Raw genomic sequence first — 16,421 nt, 5'->3', positions numbered from 1 at the left:
TGAAACAAATGGGTGACAGTAAGCAGTACATCACGAAGGACAATGTAACTGTTATCTGTGAGAAAGTGACTTGTGTTATTATAAGACCATTGTAAGGATCGTTAGGTCGAGGTGGGCTCTTTTGCAATCACATCCAGATGAGTGGGTTGTATTAGTGATAAGGTCAACATAAATATATGTGGGCATAATAACATGTAAATATGGTTCCATTTTATTCCAAGTGACACTTAACCATGTACTGTAGCAGACCACACTTTTTTGTTGTTGCAGTGTACTTCCTTTGATTTGTAATACTAATTTAGAGCAGTCACTCTCTTTTGTGGTTTTCAATGTGGCCATGTAATTTAAGTGTAATCCCTTTTGACAACATGTGGTGAAATTAGTCCAGAAATTCATAAACATTAATTGATGGGGTTAAAACTGGAAGACAGCATTAATTCAATAGCTTCCACAGGTGACATGCCAAATTATGTTTCACAGTAGGACTAGTGAAACAGTGTGCGTGACTACCTAACCTCTATCCCTCTCAGTCCGGTAAGAAATGTGATGTGATCACGAGGAGATCAGAAATCCGGGTAGTCATGCGCTAATCCAGTATTTAAAGGCCAGGGGGTTATTTGGCTGGTGTTGGGGCAATTAGTACAAGAGGGTCGGGCGGCATGGAAATACAAACGCGCACTGAATTGAAACAGAAAAATAACTTTGAAGTGATGAGGTTACGAGTAAGGTACTGACTAACGTTAGTGTGATTGAAGAAAGAGATTTGGGTGATCCATCTTTCCATTTAACTAACTTTCTGGTGTGTGTCTTTTTGCCTTTTCGTGGCTATGTGGAAGTATGGCTTGCTAGTGCTCTTGGGCACAGTGTTTGTGCGCGCGCAGTTTCCGAGGGAATGTGTGACTCCAGAGGGACTTCGGAGTGGTCAGTGTTGTCCATCCCCGTTTGGGGTCGCGAATGACGACTGCGGGTCCGCTACTGGACGTGGACAGTGCATTTCGATAGCGGCAGACGCAAGTGCACACGGCCCCCAGTACCCCCACGATGGACGGGATGACCGTGAACGTTGGCCCATCCGCTACTTCAATCGAACCTGCCAGTGCAACGGGAATTTCACCGGTTATAATTGTGGCCGTTGTAGGCATGGATTGGCCGGGTTAAACTGTGACCAACCGGTTGCTGTTGGTACGTTTTTTTTTATCCCCCTGGGAAACAAATGTTGCAGTTTCCATTACAAAATGATTTGATGTTTTTACGCAATTGAAACTGCAAAGGGTTAATAACCTCCAATATGTGTCTCATTTAGTGGTGTGGTAAATCTCACACGTAAACCAATTTAACTGAGATCAACAGTCCATATATATGTTGATTAAAATAAGTAAATTATAGTCTACCTCAAGCAACCTCTATACAAGCACCGCCACACGGTACTTTACGTACGGCGGCCGCTCAACTGGTTGAAAATCACATTTCTGCACGGGATTATGGAAAGCATACAACACTTTACAAATGTCAAGGACATGAACGTCCATGGATTACATATAGTTGCATTTAATGTACAATATAATGACATTTTTGCCTCGTATTTAGGCAATGGTGTAGGTCTATGCGTAAAGGTTAACGGTACTATGGATAGACTACCTGCCCTATCTATACCCAGTGGGCACAGACGTCAATTCCACATTGATTCGACGTAATTTCATTGTAATTTCATTGAAATTACGTGGAAACAACGTTGATTCAACCAGTGTGTGCCCAGTGGGTAATTTCTCAATTTCTTCTCACAAAAGAATGTGCTCATTAACGCATGACTGGTTTTAATCCTTCAGTCCGGAGAAACGTGATGCAGCTCAGTGTGGATCAGAAGCGAGCTTTCGTGACCGCGCTGGACCAGGCCAAGCGCGCAGTGCACCCGGACATTGTAATTGCTACGAGGCGGTACCAGGAGGTATTCGGTCCGGATGGAAACACCCCGCAGTTTGAGAACATCACCATCTACAATTACTTTGTGTGGACCCACTACTATTCGGTCAGCAAAACCTTCTTAGGGGCCGGCCAGCCGAGCTTTGGCGGAGTCGACTTCTCTCATGAAGGTCCCGGTTTTGTGACCTGGCACAGGTTTCACCTGCTCCAACTTGAGCGTGACATGCAGGTGAGATGGGGTACCGGCAATATGTCACTGTATACATGTAAAATATGAACTGAAATAATGCATCATAATGCAAATAACTTTTTTTGTAGTGTGCCAACCACTGGGGGTTGATTATTCAATTGTATATCACAGTCTAATAGGCCATCATCTAATGCTATTATGGATTTTCACCATCAGCAAATCCATTTGAATCTGTATTTATTGCCCATCAATAGTCATTTCACTTTCCCTATTGTTTGTTGGAATTAGTGCCCTATTAAGGGTGAGGATATTTTTTCCAGAAGAAGCAATTTCCTGCCAAAATCAAGCAAGCTTAGCAGAAAATGTGCTTAGGCGTTACTAGTCTGAGCCTAGATTTCTCTTCTAATTGGGCACAACAGAGCATCTGTTGCCCAAGTCATTTATTGAACTGTGTATTAGTCATTGGTTCATTACTGACAAAGATTGTTTATTGTTTTTAAAGATCATTATCTTGGCATAACCATATATTAGGCTATAGCAATAAAGGCAAATCATTGTTTCATACAATGAAATACATTGAATCAGTTGCAACTAAATATTGAGATTGTGGTATGTTGTTTGTTCAATTGAATGGAAATAATGCAGCCACTATATACTCCTCTGCCCATTTGTAACTATTTCAATTGCAGATTATTAAAGTGTTTCTAATTGCACAATATGATTATTAGAATTGTGTGCCCTTTATGTAATTTTTTCTAAACCTACTTTCAATTTAGGATATGCTGCAAGACCCGTCCTTTGCCCTGCCCTACTGGAACTTTGCCATTGGTGGAAGCACCTGTGACATCTGCACAGATGACCTATTGGGAGCGAGGAGCAACCTCGATATGAATTCCATCAGCACCAACTCCATCTTCTCCAACTGGAGGGTGATCTGTGAGAGTGTGGGGGACTATGACACACTGGGGACCATCTGCAACAGTAAGCCTTCAGTGGTGCTCTCATATCCTTCCACGTTTTGAAGAGAACCCCCTATATGGTGGTTAGAAGTTGTCTGTAGGCACAGATGTTAAAATCCGTAAAAGTCACTGAGATTATATAAACATGCTCAGTAAGGTTGAAAAATGACCAGAACATCAAGGGACGTGTAGTGTCCCTTTGAGCAACTTCACCATTCCATATTGTAATACCTGTTGATTACTATCATTATTTGCTTAATTAAGCCTGGTTCAAGTGTTGGTGCTGTTGGCGCAACACCTTGTCAGAACACTAGGGGAAGCAATGAGCTTGTCAACATTAGTCTTCAAGCACTAGCTCAATTAATCTTTCCTCGATTCCTTGCATCCTCTCTCCTCGTCTCCTCAAAAACCCATCAGAGAACAAGATTCAAAGTGGAGGGCTCTTCTCCTCCAACAGGGTGATTTCCGGAAGGAAGGAAGGAAGGAAGGAATAAAAAGAATGAAGGATCTAAATAGTATTTAAACATGGCCCTGGTGTATTTTCAGCACTTCCCAATTTACCAATCCCATTTATTATTCCCTCTATTAACCCAGGTTACTAAGACCACCCTTTTAACCCTCTCCACCCAGATACTGAGACCACCCCCATCAGGAGGAACCCAGCTGGAAACGTGGCCCGCCCCATGGTGCAGCGTCTCCCTGAGCCCCAGGATGTTGCAGACTGCCTGCAGGTGAACACCTTTGACACCCCTCCCTACTACTCCACCTCTTCAGAGAGCTTCAGGAACACCATCGAGGGTGAGTGGCTATTGCTGGTCTACACCAATAGATATAGTAATTCACATTGAAACACACAGATATCACTACACTTCCTGTAGTGTACATAGGCTCACACACACTGAACGTTGAGGGTTGTTGTGCATGATGATACACACCCAGACACACGCACGCACACACGCAACAGAGTGCATTCTGTTCTGTACCGAGCAGGGTGTGAACCAACAACCTTCTGCACACGATAACACACGCAACTCAAAGCCAACTGTCTTAGAGCAAGAGTCTAGTCACTCTGAGAGATTTCGGTCTTAGGGAAGGTGTGACGTCACCCATTTCACTGGTGTACTCCTGCCAACATGCTACTGGCAAGATTCACATCCACTACGCACAGTTTCCTGTATTTAATCCACAAGCTACCTGTGTTATGTGCACAGGCTATAGTGCCCCCCAGGGAAACTACGACCCAGTGGTACGGAGCCTCCACAACCTGGCCCACCTGTTTCTGAACGGGACAGGGGGACAGACCCACCTCTCGCCCAACGACCCCATCTTCGTGCTTCTCCACACTTTCACAGATGCCATCTTTGACGAGTGGCTCAGGAGGCACGCCCCTGGTAACGGATCCCATCCTCCTATCACTCTCATGTTCAATACCTGATCTGTTGTCTTCATCTATTGGCTTTGTCTGTGCTTGCTTGTCTGAAGATACGATGTTCTTCCATCCTCTATGTACTTGTTGACTATGCGGTACAGGCCGTTTCTAAATGACATGGTAAAATGGTGATTACACAACACAACACGATTACTATGCACCCTCTGGCAGGATTTTTTCTTTGTACATCAGCGGCACATGTTTATAAGCTGACTCTTAACTGATATATTTTGCAGATTTGGCAGTCTATCCTTCAGAGAATGCCCCCATTGGTCACAACAGCGGGTACAACATGGTTCCCTTCTGGCCTCCAGTGACCAACGCTGAGATGTTTCTTACAGCCCCAGAGAACCTTGGCTACTCCTATGAGGCCGAATGGCCAGGTGTGTATAATGTCAATATAAATACAGGCTGAATGGCCAGGTGTGTATAATGCCATTATAAATACAGGCTGAATGGCCAGGTGTGTATAATGTCAATATAAATACAGGCAGAATAGCTAGGTGTGTATAATGTCAATATAAATCCATTATGGATATTTGTCTTATCTATTATATACAGTCAGGACCGGAATTATTGGAAGCCTTGATAAAGATGAGCAAAAAAGACTGTATGAAATAAATATTACAAAAACCGAGCTATTGTAACACACTAGGCGTAGTGGGTGCGGAGTCAGGTGCAGGAGGCAGAAAGTTCACACAGGGAAAAGTAGTACTCTCCACGAAACTGGGCGTAAATCAAACAAATGCCCAAAACAGGTAACTAAACAACACGCACTACCACACGTCAACACAGTGGGGAAAATAATCAAGCCCGCACAAAGAGCAGGCGGGCCTACCGGCTTAAATAGCCCAACTCAAAATCTAAACAAGAAACAGGTGAAACAAATCAGACAAAACCAACAGAAAAGGGAAAAGGGATCGATGGCAGCTAGTAGGCCGATGACGACGACAGCCGAGCGCCACCCGAACAGGAAGAGGAGCCACATTCGGTAGAAGTCGTGACAGCTATATTGTATGGGAAAAAGGGAAAATTATATATTTTATACTAATACAATTAGAAAGAGATTTTGTTTAGAAAGTAATAGATCCACCATATTTTATATATATTGTCCCATTGTTTTGTAGCTCAGTTTTTATTAGACTTTATACCGTTTTTTTGCTCATATTTGTCAAGGGTGACAATAATCATGGACCTGACTTTATATGCAATGTTATGCTCACAGCTTGTTATGCTTACAGTTTCTTCATTGTAGCTATTTTGGTAAGAGCCCTTCCGTCTGTCTGTCTGTCTGTCTGTTTGCGAGTTTCACATTCCATATGACAAATGTAAATGTTATAAATCTTGTCTCGTCTCTATAGCTGCTCCTTTAACTTTGACTGAGATCATCACCATTGCCATCGTGGCGGCCCTGGTCGTCGTCGCTGTAATCTTTGCTGCAACCACATGTGCCGTGCGCTCCCACTCTTACAGCAAACTGGAGGGCCGCCAGCCCCTGCTGGGAGAACAGTACCAACGCTACGACGACGACAAAGGCCAATCCGTGGTCTGAGCTGTGTGTGAAACTACAGGGTTATGTTCGTTAGGGCACGCTTTTTGCAACAAAATTTCCACAACATAAAATGAGTCCATCCCTGTTTCTGTCAATTTTCTCCCGTTTCGTGCCTAATGATCATGACCAAGGCTTAGCTGAGCGTCACATATGTTCTTACATTTGTATTGTTAGCAGCTATGTTTTCATCATTTCAAATTTAGTTTCAAGTGCCGTAGAATATGCATCACAAACTGCCGGTAGTGGCCAAATGTTGTCGATGCAGGGTGTGGGTTGAATTAAGTATAGTCTGGAACAAAAACCTGCACATGGCGGTCCTCCCATTGCCAAGTTTTACCACCACTGCTGACTGCTGTAGTACATAATATGGAATCTTATTGATTGCATCACTCATTCTACTTTACGGAGTGCCTTGACCTGTATAACTACAGATTCTGAGTATAACGATGGTTTTCTGTAAATTTGTAAACATATTTCGGTCAAAATGGAACTTATTTGTAATTCCATTGACAATATTTGGTGATTAAACAAAATTAAAGGTTAAGAATTTGTCTTGCATTATTATAATTTCTGCAACACTTGTGGAGTGCAATGTCATGATTCATACACATTTACTCTCCTTATGTGCCATGACAGCTAAGAGCACATTACTATGTGGACAAAGTAGAATCAAATAGAATATAATTTAATAGAATAGAATAGAAAAAACGAAAAGATCCTCATTCTCATTAAGTTGTATGGCAAAGTACTACTTTGCCATTCTTGTGTAGGTAATGTCAATTCTCATGTATTGCCACAAGGGGGTAGAAGTGTGAAGTCCAATACGACTTGAAAAAGAGTCAATCGGGGAAAAATTTATTTGTGTTGCTTTGAAGAAATATATCATTATTAATCAGGTCAAACTTAGGTTAATTTGTTTGCTTTAAACTCGTTCAAGATAGCTTTTTAAAATGTATTGATTTTATTATGCTGGTTTAATAACAATGTATGCAAATAGGCCATTAGGATGGCTACACAACATTGGTTTGAATTCAAATAAATTCAGAAATACAGTTTACTGTAGCCTACTTTGCTGACATGAAATGGCAATTTAATCCGGTGTATGATTGAACTGATGATACTGATGAAAATACTGTAGGCTACCATATGGGTGTATTTTGTGCACAATACACAAAAATATATGCTGCGACAATTGCCTTATCATTACGGCAAACAGGCGTAGTTTCTTAGTCCCACTTGTCCGGGGTGTAAGGTTTCAGTCATAAACTGTGTGGTTGAGCAGCACGTCGTCATCCTACTGTGCCGCTCCGTGGTACGAATATTGTTTCAATTGTCACCGCTGACACCCCGGCGCAAGGGACTTCCAAATCTCTCAATTCACGTCTGTAGTGGCTGTGCTACAGTAATAACAGGGGTTGTTTCTGTTTTGTTTTGAATTGCACTCTATATTTTGAGTTGGTGATAAGAATTGGATTGGGAAACTGTGTTACTGTGCGCCTATGGATATAGCAGTCGCTTTCAACATCAGACCTCTAAGACCATCCAGGCTATGACCTTTTCTTCGGAAGTGAAATCAGACGGAGCCATCAAACCACTGAACCCCATACGTTGCTCTCTGTGTTATTTCTACTGCACGTAGCATATATCGTTTTCCGTTTATATTCTTACTGCAATTCTATCATGGAAGAGGACAACGTGTTATCCGATTTTAAGGATATTGAGAAAAAGTTGGGTCGCAGTGTTCCTGAAAGTCTCATTCGTTCCCTAGCGGGAGGACATCATCATCACGACAAACATGAGGATGGAAAACCGGCGACACCGAAGAACCGCTCAAACTCTGCTGACGTAAAACGACTGGAGAGCAAGATATTATTTTTGAAACAGGAAATGGTAGGCTATGTGGTTGCCTTAAAGATGCATCTTCAAATATATGTCCGTCTGTCGCTGTTGGGTCAGTGAGTTGTTTCATGCAGTAAGCCTATAATAAAGTTTATTGAATACCGAAGCAGACATTCAAATCCGGTACAATTGCAATTCGGACCCAGGCTTTTTCAAGTCAGTTCACTGCTCCTTCAAAACCATGCTGTATATTCATTGCTGCATTGCATTAAATGCAATGTACCATCGACACAAGATAACAAAAAAGCTTTTAGCTGCAGTAGTCTAGCTGTTGCAGCTGTTTGCTTTAGGCTTTAATGGAACTTGGACGTTACGTTAGTTCACTGACCTGTGATATCATAACTCGGCATGTTATGCAGTAACTTCCAGACGACTGATGGCAATCCAACTGTATTGCCATTGTGTTCATAGGGTATACTTTTGGCATCTCAGAAGTTTGTGGATGACTTAAAATGCCGCCTGGTCGCAAGGCATTGGAAATATGTATATAATAGTGAGTGACATGTCTTGTTTATGTCTCATTGACTTCCACTGTAACTCCATCATCTGAAATAGAAGTAGAATACACACAACCGGGTACAGTTTTTTTGACATATTTCTGGCCGCCATTTAATACACAACAAGACAATGGGAGTCGGTGTCTCAATCCCAAAACGATTGACATTGGCCCACCTCTTAAATAACCAATTCTATTGCGTGTTGAGCTATAAATCTATTGATTTAGTGATGTTTCTCACCCTCTCTCAGCTACAGATGTGATGCCACCCAGTTGGCGAAAGCCATTAACACTTGCTCTCTACACATAACAACAACAATGCATAGTTCTTAACTGGCTTGCCTAGTTAAATAAGGGTTAAATAAATAAAAAATCCAAAATAAATTGTCAGGTATCACGCAGGCAGACAATTCTCACCTCAATTAACTTACACAAATTCCAAACTCAACAAAAATACAGGAGGATAGCCTGGAATTCAAATTGATTATCACTTGGATTCCATGCTATAGTATTACTAGCCTTGTTTGACCCCCTGTATTGAGAAGACCCCCCACCCCTTTTAAGGCTTAAGGTCAGTCAAGGCATTAGGACCCTTGAACAGATGGTCAAATTGACAAGAGTTTGTACAGAAGGGTACTGTGTCATTGCCTGGTTAACCAACTGAGGCAAAATACCTCTCTCGTGTTCGTTTCCATGTTGAAGTCATTGAAAGGGTGGTTCATAATACGATTATGATGACAGGCCCAGTAAACTATAATAACAGAGAAGATATCCCACCCGGGAGTGCATTTTGCCGGACACAAAGGCATATCGTGATGGAGGAAAGCTAGTCTTTGTGTTCTGACTGGACAGTCAAAAATGATATTGATGACAACGACTGAAATACACCCACCATGCTCTATTGGGAGTAAAGCAGAAAAATACCAGTATTATTCCATTCAGTTGAATTACATTTAAAACAGGTATAGTCCGCTGTTCTCCCTAGTCCCTACTATAGTGAATGGCACATTTGGGCCATCTAAGGCTTTTGCTCTGCTGTCACTTCTTCAATCCAATTAGGCTGCTTTTCTCTTGGCCATTTGGCTAACCGACTGGTTCACTTTACGATATACATAGAGGGATTAACAGTTTGTCAAATCTGTATAGGATTGACCTGTATTGCCAGTAACTCCAGTTTTAGACAAAAGTTCAGAATAATGTAACTAGTTTTAAACAGAGTTCAGAAAAATATCTTAAAACATAAATCATAAGTAAGTATTGTTAGATACTAAATCAATGAAGTTCAATTTCAATGACTAACAAACAAGCAGCAGTAAATTACATTAGCTATACCCATCTTGTGATTCACCACCCCATTCAAGCCAACTTTAATTGACACTGCTAATCCTTCTGTAAAATTCCACTATGCTCCGGCTGGGCGTCTGTGCACACATAAAGGACAGGTTATATCCGTAAGCAAACACTGGCAGCATTATGAGCTAGTCACGATCAACTCCCAAAAATGGCACTGTTTTATAGCCAGCCAGCTGTCCGGGCCATTGTATCAGCCTTGTCAACCACTATCTGGCATAATGCTTTTTGACTGGCTCGAGACTGCTGCTACTGACTGTACATTGGTGTAAACGGCTGTCTATTTGTCACTAGTAGCCAGGGAAAATCTTATTGTGAAGTGATAAATCAATGGTGGTACTGTATGGGTGTCAGGGCGAGAATGTCCTGCTATGCCCTCATATACCATGCTGTTACACGCCAAGGATGGAATGATTTCCTGTGGCATGCTTTTTTGTTTTACCTTTGTCCTTGTCCACATGCCAAAGAGTAGAGTGGTGTCTTTACAATCCCCAAGGGACAATTTGCTTTTCAGCATTACTTTGCCAACTCAAAATACATGCTGGTGATGTTCTTCTCACACGAATGGAATAGAAAAGCAGTGCATTTAGAAAACAAATAAGATTGTAGGCCTAATTGTTGGAAGTGTGATATTGTGTGTAAAAAAAAAAAAGGCTTTCAAGTTGTCAATGTTGCTTGTAAAAATCTATAATAAAGTCCTAAAATGAATCTCCTTCTAACACCAAACGCAGGCCCACCTCCGTGCAATCGATGTCAAGCTGATGCAGCAGCTGATGTCAATCAACGAGGGCATCGAATCCATCAAATGGGTGATGGAGGACAAGGGGGGCATAGCCAGTCGTGAAAGCAGCCTGACTGGCAGCCTGTACAGCTTAACGGACAGCGAGGACGACACCTCTCCACGAGGCAGCTTCACCAGTCTGCATGACGGAAACAGTGACGGATTGGACGGGATATCCGTGGGCAGCTATCTGGATACGTTGGATGAGTTAGCCGAGGACCTTTCAGACCACCCTTCTCCGACGGATCTTAATCTTTTCTCAGATATACCCATTATAGAGGACAAGACTTTCAACAAGCCACCCATGCAAGTCAGAGTGGATTCCGATGAGTACTATTGCTTTGGATAGTGCTATTACCAACACAGGCAAAGACCACAGGGTTATTTTACCTAGCGTTATCAATGAGTTGGCATGGTAATAGTTCATTACAAATGTTTCATAAGTTGTCTTGTTCATTGAGCTCCCTGTGGGAAATATAGCACATGGATGTTTCCCTTGATGATCTGTTATTTTCCTGCTGCTAAGTATTCTACAGTGACATTTTAAGTTGACCTTTATTTAATAGGCAAGTCAGTTGAGAACAAATTCTTATTTACAATGACGGCCTACCGGGGAACAGTGGGTTAACTGCCTTGTTCAGGATTTTTATCTTGTCAGCTCGTGGATTCGATCCAGCAACCTTTCGGTTACTGGCCCATTTAAGTGGGTTTACCACAGGCAAATACTCAGTTGTGCTATTTTGTATCTTAAAACCAAATTATTTTTTGTCTTTGATGCATTTACACCTCACTAAACCTTAGCCACTTGTCGCCAGTTCGGAAGAGCTTTAAACATCATTGAGAATTCAACAAAGGTGCAATTTATCTGCCCCCAACAATATGAACTACAACCACAATCAACAGGTCTGAAACAAAAAGGGGAAAAAACGAAAGTAATGCTAAGTAGTGCTCTCTCATCCTCATCATCTTTGGTGTTGCGTTCGAGTGCTCTTACCAAGACCCTCCCCTTGAATCCTCCAGGAACGTGGAGGCGACTCTTTGACGGGGAATCTTACTTACAAATCTAACCTTTAGGAAGTAAATTGTTGTTTGTTTTGTTGTTAGAACAGCACGACTGAATTGGCAAAAATGTGATGGGTTTTTCACAAAATGTTCATTCAGTGCACTCTGACTGTATTCCAAAGAGTCTGATACCTCAGTCTCTTTTATTCTTTTTCACTTAGATACCGTGTCTTTGGTTAGCCGTTCATCCATCTGAACTAAGTTAATGTAGTAGATCATTTGTGGTAATTTGGAGCATTAGCGGTTCCATGCGGAGACATCGGCTGGACTGGTTTAGTGCGGCAGAAATACTGTTTTCCCTCATCTAGAGGTTGTATCATTCAAGTGCAATTTGTGAACATGCCAAATCACTGTATTTTAGCTCATCTACTAAATATGGAAGCTATTAAAATTAAAATAAAACATAGAGTTTTACAGTTATATGCGTATATATTTAACATTGGACGGATACATTGTTCTTGCTTGCTTTTTTATTTAGACAGATGGCAGTCAAATTGCCATGCCAACAAGGTCGTTATTTTACTCTTTTTGTTTTGTTTTACCACAAGAGATGAATTGCAAACCATTTACAAAGTGGAAATCTTGACATTTACAACACTCAGTTAATTTAATTACTAGATAGTATTTGTTGATCACAGTGTATACCTTACTGTTGAACTAGTCAACTAGTTAATGACTGGTAACTAACAAAATTCAAGTACAAAAGTAAGGCCATTTATTTCTGTACAAAGATGATATAGCTTTAAGCTCCACTTTCTGTGTCGATTAACATTACCTGTGAGTATTGTTTCGTGTTGCTTACTTTTTAACGTTGTAATTTATTGTTTTTATTGGTGTTGTTGAAAGGTTTGTTGGGGAAAATAAATAATATATTGTGATGGTCTTCTTTCTCAGTTTCTGTATACAATTGGTTTATTCTACAACTCCTTCTCACACACACACACACACACTGGTTCACACAATGACCATTTTGTGGTAACATGCAATTATTGGAGAGAATTGTTGGATTATTTATTAAAACCACAGAAGCGATTATATGCGGATTTTTATGATGAGGCAGTCTTGCTCCATTTTTGTCAGACTAGTGAAGTTCCAACATGTGGCAATTTGACCAATGTACCATAGATAATTGTGCCCAGTTAGATCTAGATTCTATCAGATTCGAGCTAACTGACACCCGCCTAATGGTTGTTTTGGCTGTGTCGGAGGTGGAACTGCGTTAGATCTGTCAAATCTACAAGCGGCTCCCGACATTATACCTAAAGTGGAAATTGCCATTGGCTGCATAGAGTCGCATTAAGAGAAATCCCATGCAGCATTGTTCACAAATTCGAACACTGAGATGTATAGTAATCTACACCTCGATTAGGCAAATAGAAATCCTCATTATTTTGTTTAATGATTTCCAATTTGAGCTTCATTATTTCTATATAGCCTACACTTTCTCATTCTGAACTTCTAACGCATGTGGGATGGGTGTGGCTCCGTGACAATGAGCAGCTGCTCACTGATTTGGCAGTTCCAATGCAGTTGCACATAGACACCGCCAAAACATCAGCCAAGTGGGTGTCGGCTATCGCCGGTTAACGCTCGATCTGATTAAATCTAGGCCTTTGTCTTTTAATCTCCACACTTTACACTACTTGAAAAAACACAAAGCAAAGAGGGCGATTCATATCCTAAAATCTGGAAATGGTAGTTAATTTTCTTTTTAAAACCCGTTTAACTATTAATGGAAGGAAAACCATTTGGGATTACACTTTAGTAACGACTTAAATTCTCATGAACGAAGCATCATGTTACTATAATTAAACCTTGGGAGTATTCGTCACACAATATTATAGTCGGGTCAAGTCAATAAAAATGAATGTCCGTCAGAGAGAAGACAGAAACAGAAAAGGAGTGCTACCCACAGTATGTTTTTATGGACATTTTAATTCATCACGCTGGCTTGTTGGATGCTAAGTGAGATAATTGAATTTCAAGACCGGAGTGTACATACAGAATGTCATTATTGGAAAGCGGAGGCCCTTGTGGTACGATGAGCAGCCCCACTACATTCCAGTTCCCACACAGTGATGACATCCCCATCTGCTCTATTTAACACTGCAGCTAACCCATATCACCTCTCACTTCTTTTTTCTAATGAGACTACAGTGATCTACTCTGTTTAACTGCATACTATATCACTTCTCACTTTATTTTTGCGTTCAAGACAGCCATTGTGGTCACTTACGCATCTGTGAGTCACAGATCATTCTGATGATGGGTAGCATGCAAGATAAATACAAATACCCTTGAAAGGGGTTTAATATAGTTTCATATTGGTTCAAATGACATGTTTTCCTTAACATTGGAGGTGCAGCGATTAGTGAAGAATCACTGTTAAAAACTGAAATAGGAAATGCATTGAATTGGTATTAATCACTGCATGAGGATTGGGAGGATTTACAGTACATCTCAGTTAATATCACAATGATTTGTATTTAGCTGCAGCATAGAAAAATGCCTTTTGTGCTATATGTTTGGGTGTCTAAAGTATCGGTCACATACTGTTTACCACTTTTATGATAGCTCTTTCTCCTTCTTCAGCCTCACACCATATTGTCTGAGATCACACTGTACTGGTGTTAAGCAAGGGGAAAATTGAGCATGCTCTTGATTCCCTTAACTTGACGATCCAACAAATTTCCATGACTAAAAGAGCAAAGCAGCTTTATTTGGTTTACTTTGCCTTATCTCGGCTTCTTAGGCCTTTAGCACACTTGTCAAGACTTAACAAAGCCAAACTTCCCACCCCAGAAAGCCTTTTGGAATGACAGTGTGACCTATGTTTGACCACATTCAATTAGAAACAGACAATGTACCATCATCATTTCCTGTCAATGAATCTTATCTTTGTCGCCACTGGCTATTCTTTGACTATCCCATTCAGGGAAACAGAATGACTAGACCCAGTGGCTCATAAAGTAATTGGAGGATTTCAACCAACAAGAACAGGTTCCTCAGGTTGATTTGCTAATAACCCCTTCTATGCATCGGAATTCCTGAGAGAAGGGCATGGTACACCACCCATGTACAGTTTTGGGTATTTTGTATTTCCAAGGCGGGGATTAAAAGCTTACTTTCTCTCCACATGCTCATATTCCTTTAGCACCTTTGTGACGAAATATTCTAAGAATGTCTCTTTCACATTAACACTCAGCACGTCAAGTCTATCTCTCTAAATACGGACTCAGCTAAACATGGCCTTGGTTGCTAGTGCAAACAATGCAAAGACAAGGGCTCTCTTTGACACAGCATGGGGTTCAACGGTTTACTGTTCACCTTCAGCAGAGGTGTGTCAACCCAATGAATCACGGGGTGCACGTGCTCCTTCAATTTGATCAACTCTTACTGTAAGGACAGTGTCAACAGAAAAGTGGCAAATCTGATGTCGAAGAAAGGCAGGTTTTACATCATATATTTTGTTAGTGTAAAAAAGCCTGTTGAATCTATATATAATTTTAAAGATTGAATTCGGTATTTACAGACAGTCAAGGTATTGAATATGGTTAATTCGTTTTCCCTTAATTTACTCCTTGGATCTTGAACTAAGGGTGGATTTACATGAGTAAAATATGTCTAGTGAGATCTACAGTATCTTCAACATCAGATTTGCTAATTTTCTGTTTACACTAGCCTTAGATATTGAGAGAAATGTACTTTCTATATCTGTGATATGTGGTTGTCCAACCTATCTATCTTAAGATGAATGCACTAACTGTAAATCGCTCTGGATAAGATGCTAAATGACTAAAATGCTAAAATGTAAATGTGTGAGTGCAGCATTTGGCATATCATAAATAGTACATAGACAAACAAAATAAGGATAGAAATTCAAACTATGAATTGAGGTTCTCATCTAAACCATGTTGTGCATAGTATTGCACCCTTTATTAACTCAATGATTCACAAATGTGTGGATATTTTAAAAGCCTTCCATTTTCAATTTGGCTAGCAGAGCAAAATTTGGGCTACTGACGCTACCAAAATCACATAGAAACGTGAGTTATAGATCTGTCATTCTCATTGAAAGCAAGCCTAAGAAGTAACATAGATATGTTCTATGTGCGCTATTTCTGTGCTTCGCGTTCTTAAGTTTTGTTTTTGCCTCTACCTTTTGATTTTGTACACCAGCTACAAACAGCTGAAAATACAATATTTTTGGTTATTGAAAATATATTTCACAGCGGTTTAGATGGTACAATGATTCCCTACACTATCCATTGCTTGTTTTGTCACATAAACTATTTGAATTTTAGCAACCAGGAAATGGCAGGAGTGATTTCTGCGTATTGCAGGTAATTCATGTAATTCTTGCAGGGATGTGGTGTGTAAGAGCCTTGTCTTTACACTGTACCACTCAGAGGGGATTATGTGGTGTAGATGTCTCCCACACTACCTCCGGAGGACATCTCTTAAAGAGACATTTGAATATAGATTTGTCTGTTTACAACACACACGTCTTTCCTGGACCTAGTTTGTGTCCTCAAAGTAGTGCAGCGTAAAGAGGCCCCAACAAGAGCGTCAGAGAACCACTTTTTTCTCAGCACCTCTGTAATCTTCAGTGTTGTTTGTTCTATCAAGAAAGGGTTCTTCAGGTCAAACTGTTTGCCAGAGTTGTTAATGAACCATATTCTAACCGGGTGGTTGAATAGGCTATCTGCTAATAATCAGCTCCCTTCAGTCCTGTCATGTCATGGCTGTTGTACTATGTAGTGTATTTCCTATTCACATCATA

At 40.8% G+C, this 16,421-nt stretch overlaps 2 protein-coding genes across 2 annotated transcripts; both read left to right on the top strand.

The window, feature by feature from the left end:
- The first annotated feature begins 622 nt into the window (after window positions 1–622).
- Window positions 623–6,601, top strand: LOC139534557 (5,6-dihydroxyindole-2-carboxylic acid oxidase-like). Its single transcript, XM_071333768.1, has 7 exons — window positions 623–1,182; window positions 1,827–2,149; window positions 2,887–3,091; window positions 3,700–3,867; window positions 4,281–4,460; window positions 4,735–4,881; window positions 5,860–6,601. Exons 1-7 carry the CDS (start codon window positions 828–830, stop codon window positions 6,048–6,050), a joined length of 1,569 nt encoding a protein of 522 aa, XP_071189869.1. The 5' UTR covers window positions 623–827; the 3' UTR covers window positions 6,051–6,601.
- A 706-nt stretch (window positions 6,602–7,307) lies between these two features.
- LOC139534556 (leucine rich adaptor protein 1-like) lies at window positions 7,308–12,516 on the top strand. Its single transcript, XM_071333767.1, has 2 exons — window positions 7,308–7,940; window positions 10,527–12,516. Exons 1-2 carry the CDS (start codon window positions 7,731–7,733, stop codon window positions 10,923–10,925), a joined length of 609 nt encoding a protein of 202 aa, XP_071189868.1. The 5' UTR covers window positions 7,308–7,730; the 3' UTR covers window positions 10,926–12,516.
- The last annotated feature ends 3,905 nt before the right edge of the window (window positions 12,517–16,421 follow it).

This window comes from Salvelinus alpinus, chromosome 11 (genome assembly GCF_045679555.1).
Source record: "Salvelinus alpinus chromosome 11, SLU_Salpinus.1, whole genome shotgun sequence".
Taxonomy (NCBI): Eukaryota; Metazoa; Chordata; class Actinopteri; order Salmoniformes; family Salmonidae; genus Salvelinus; species Salvelinus alpinus.
Note: the sequence above shows the minus strand (reverse complement) of the source record. Positions and strands in the feature narration are given on the sequence as shown.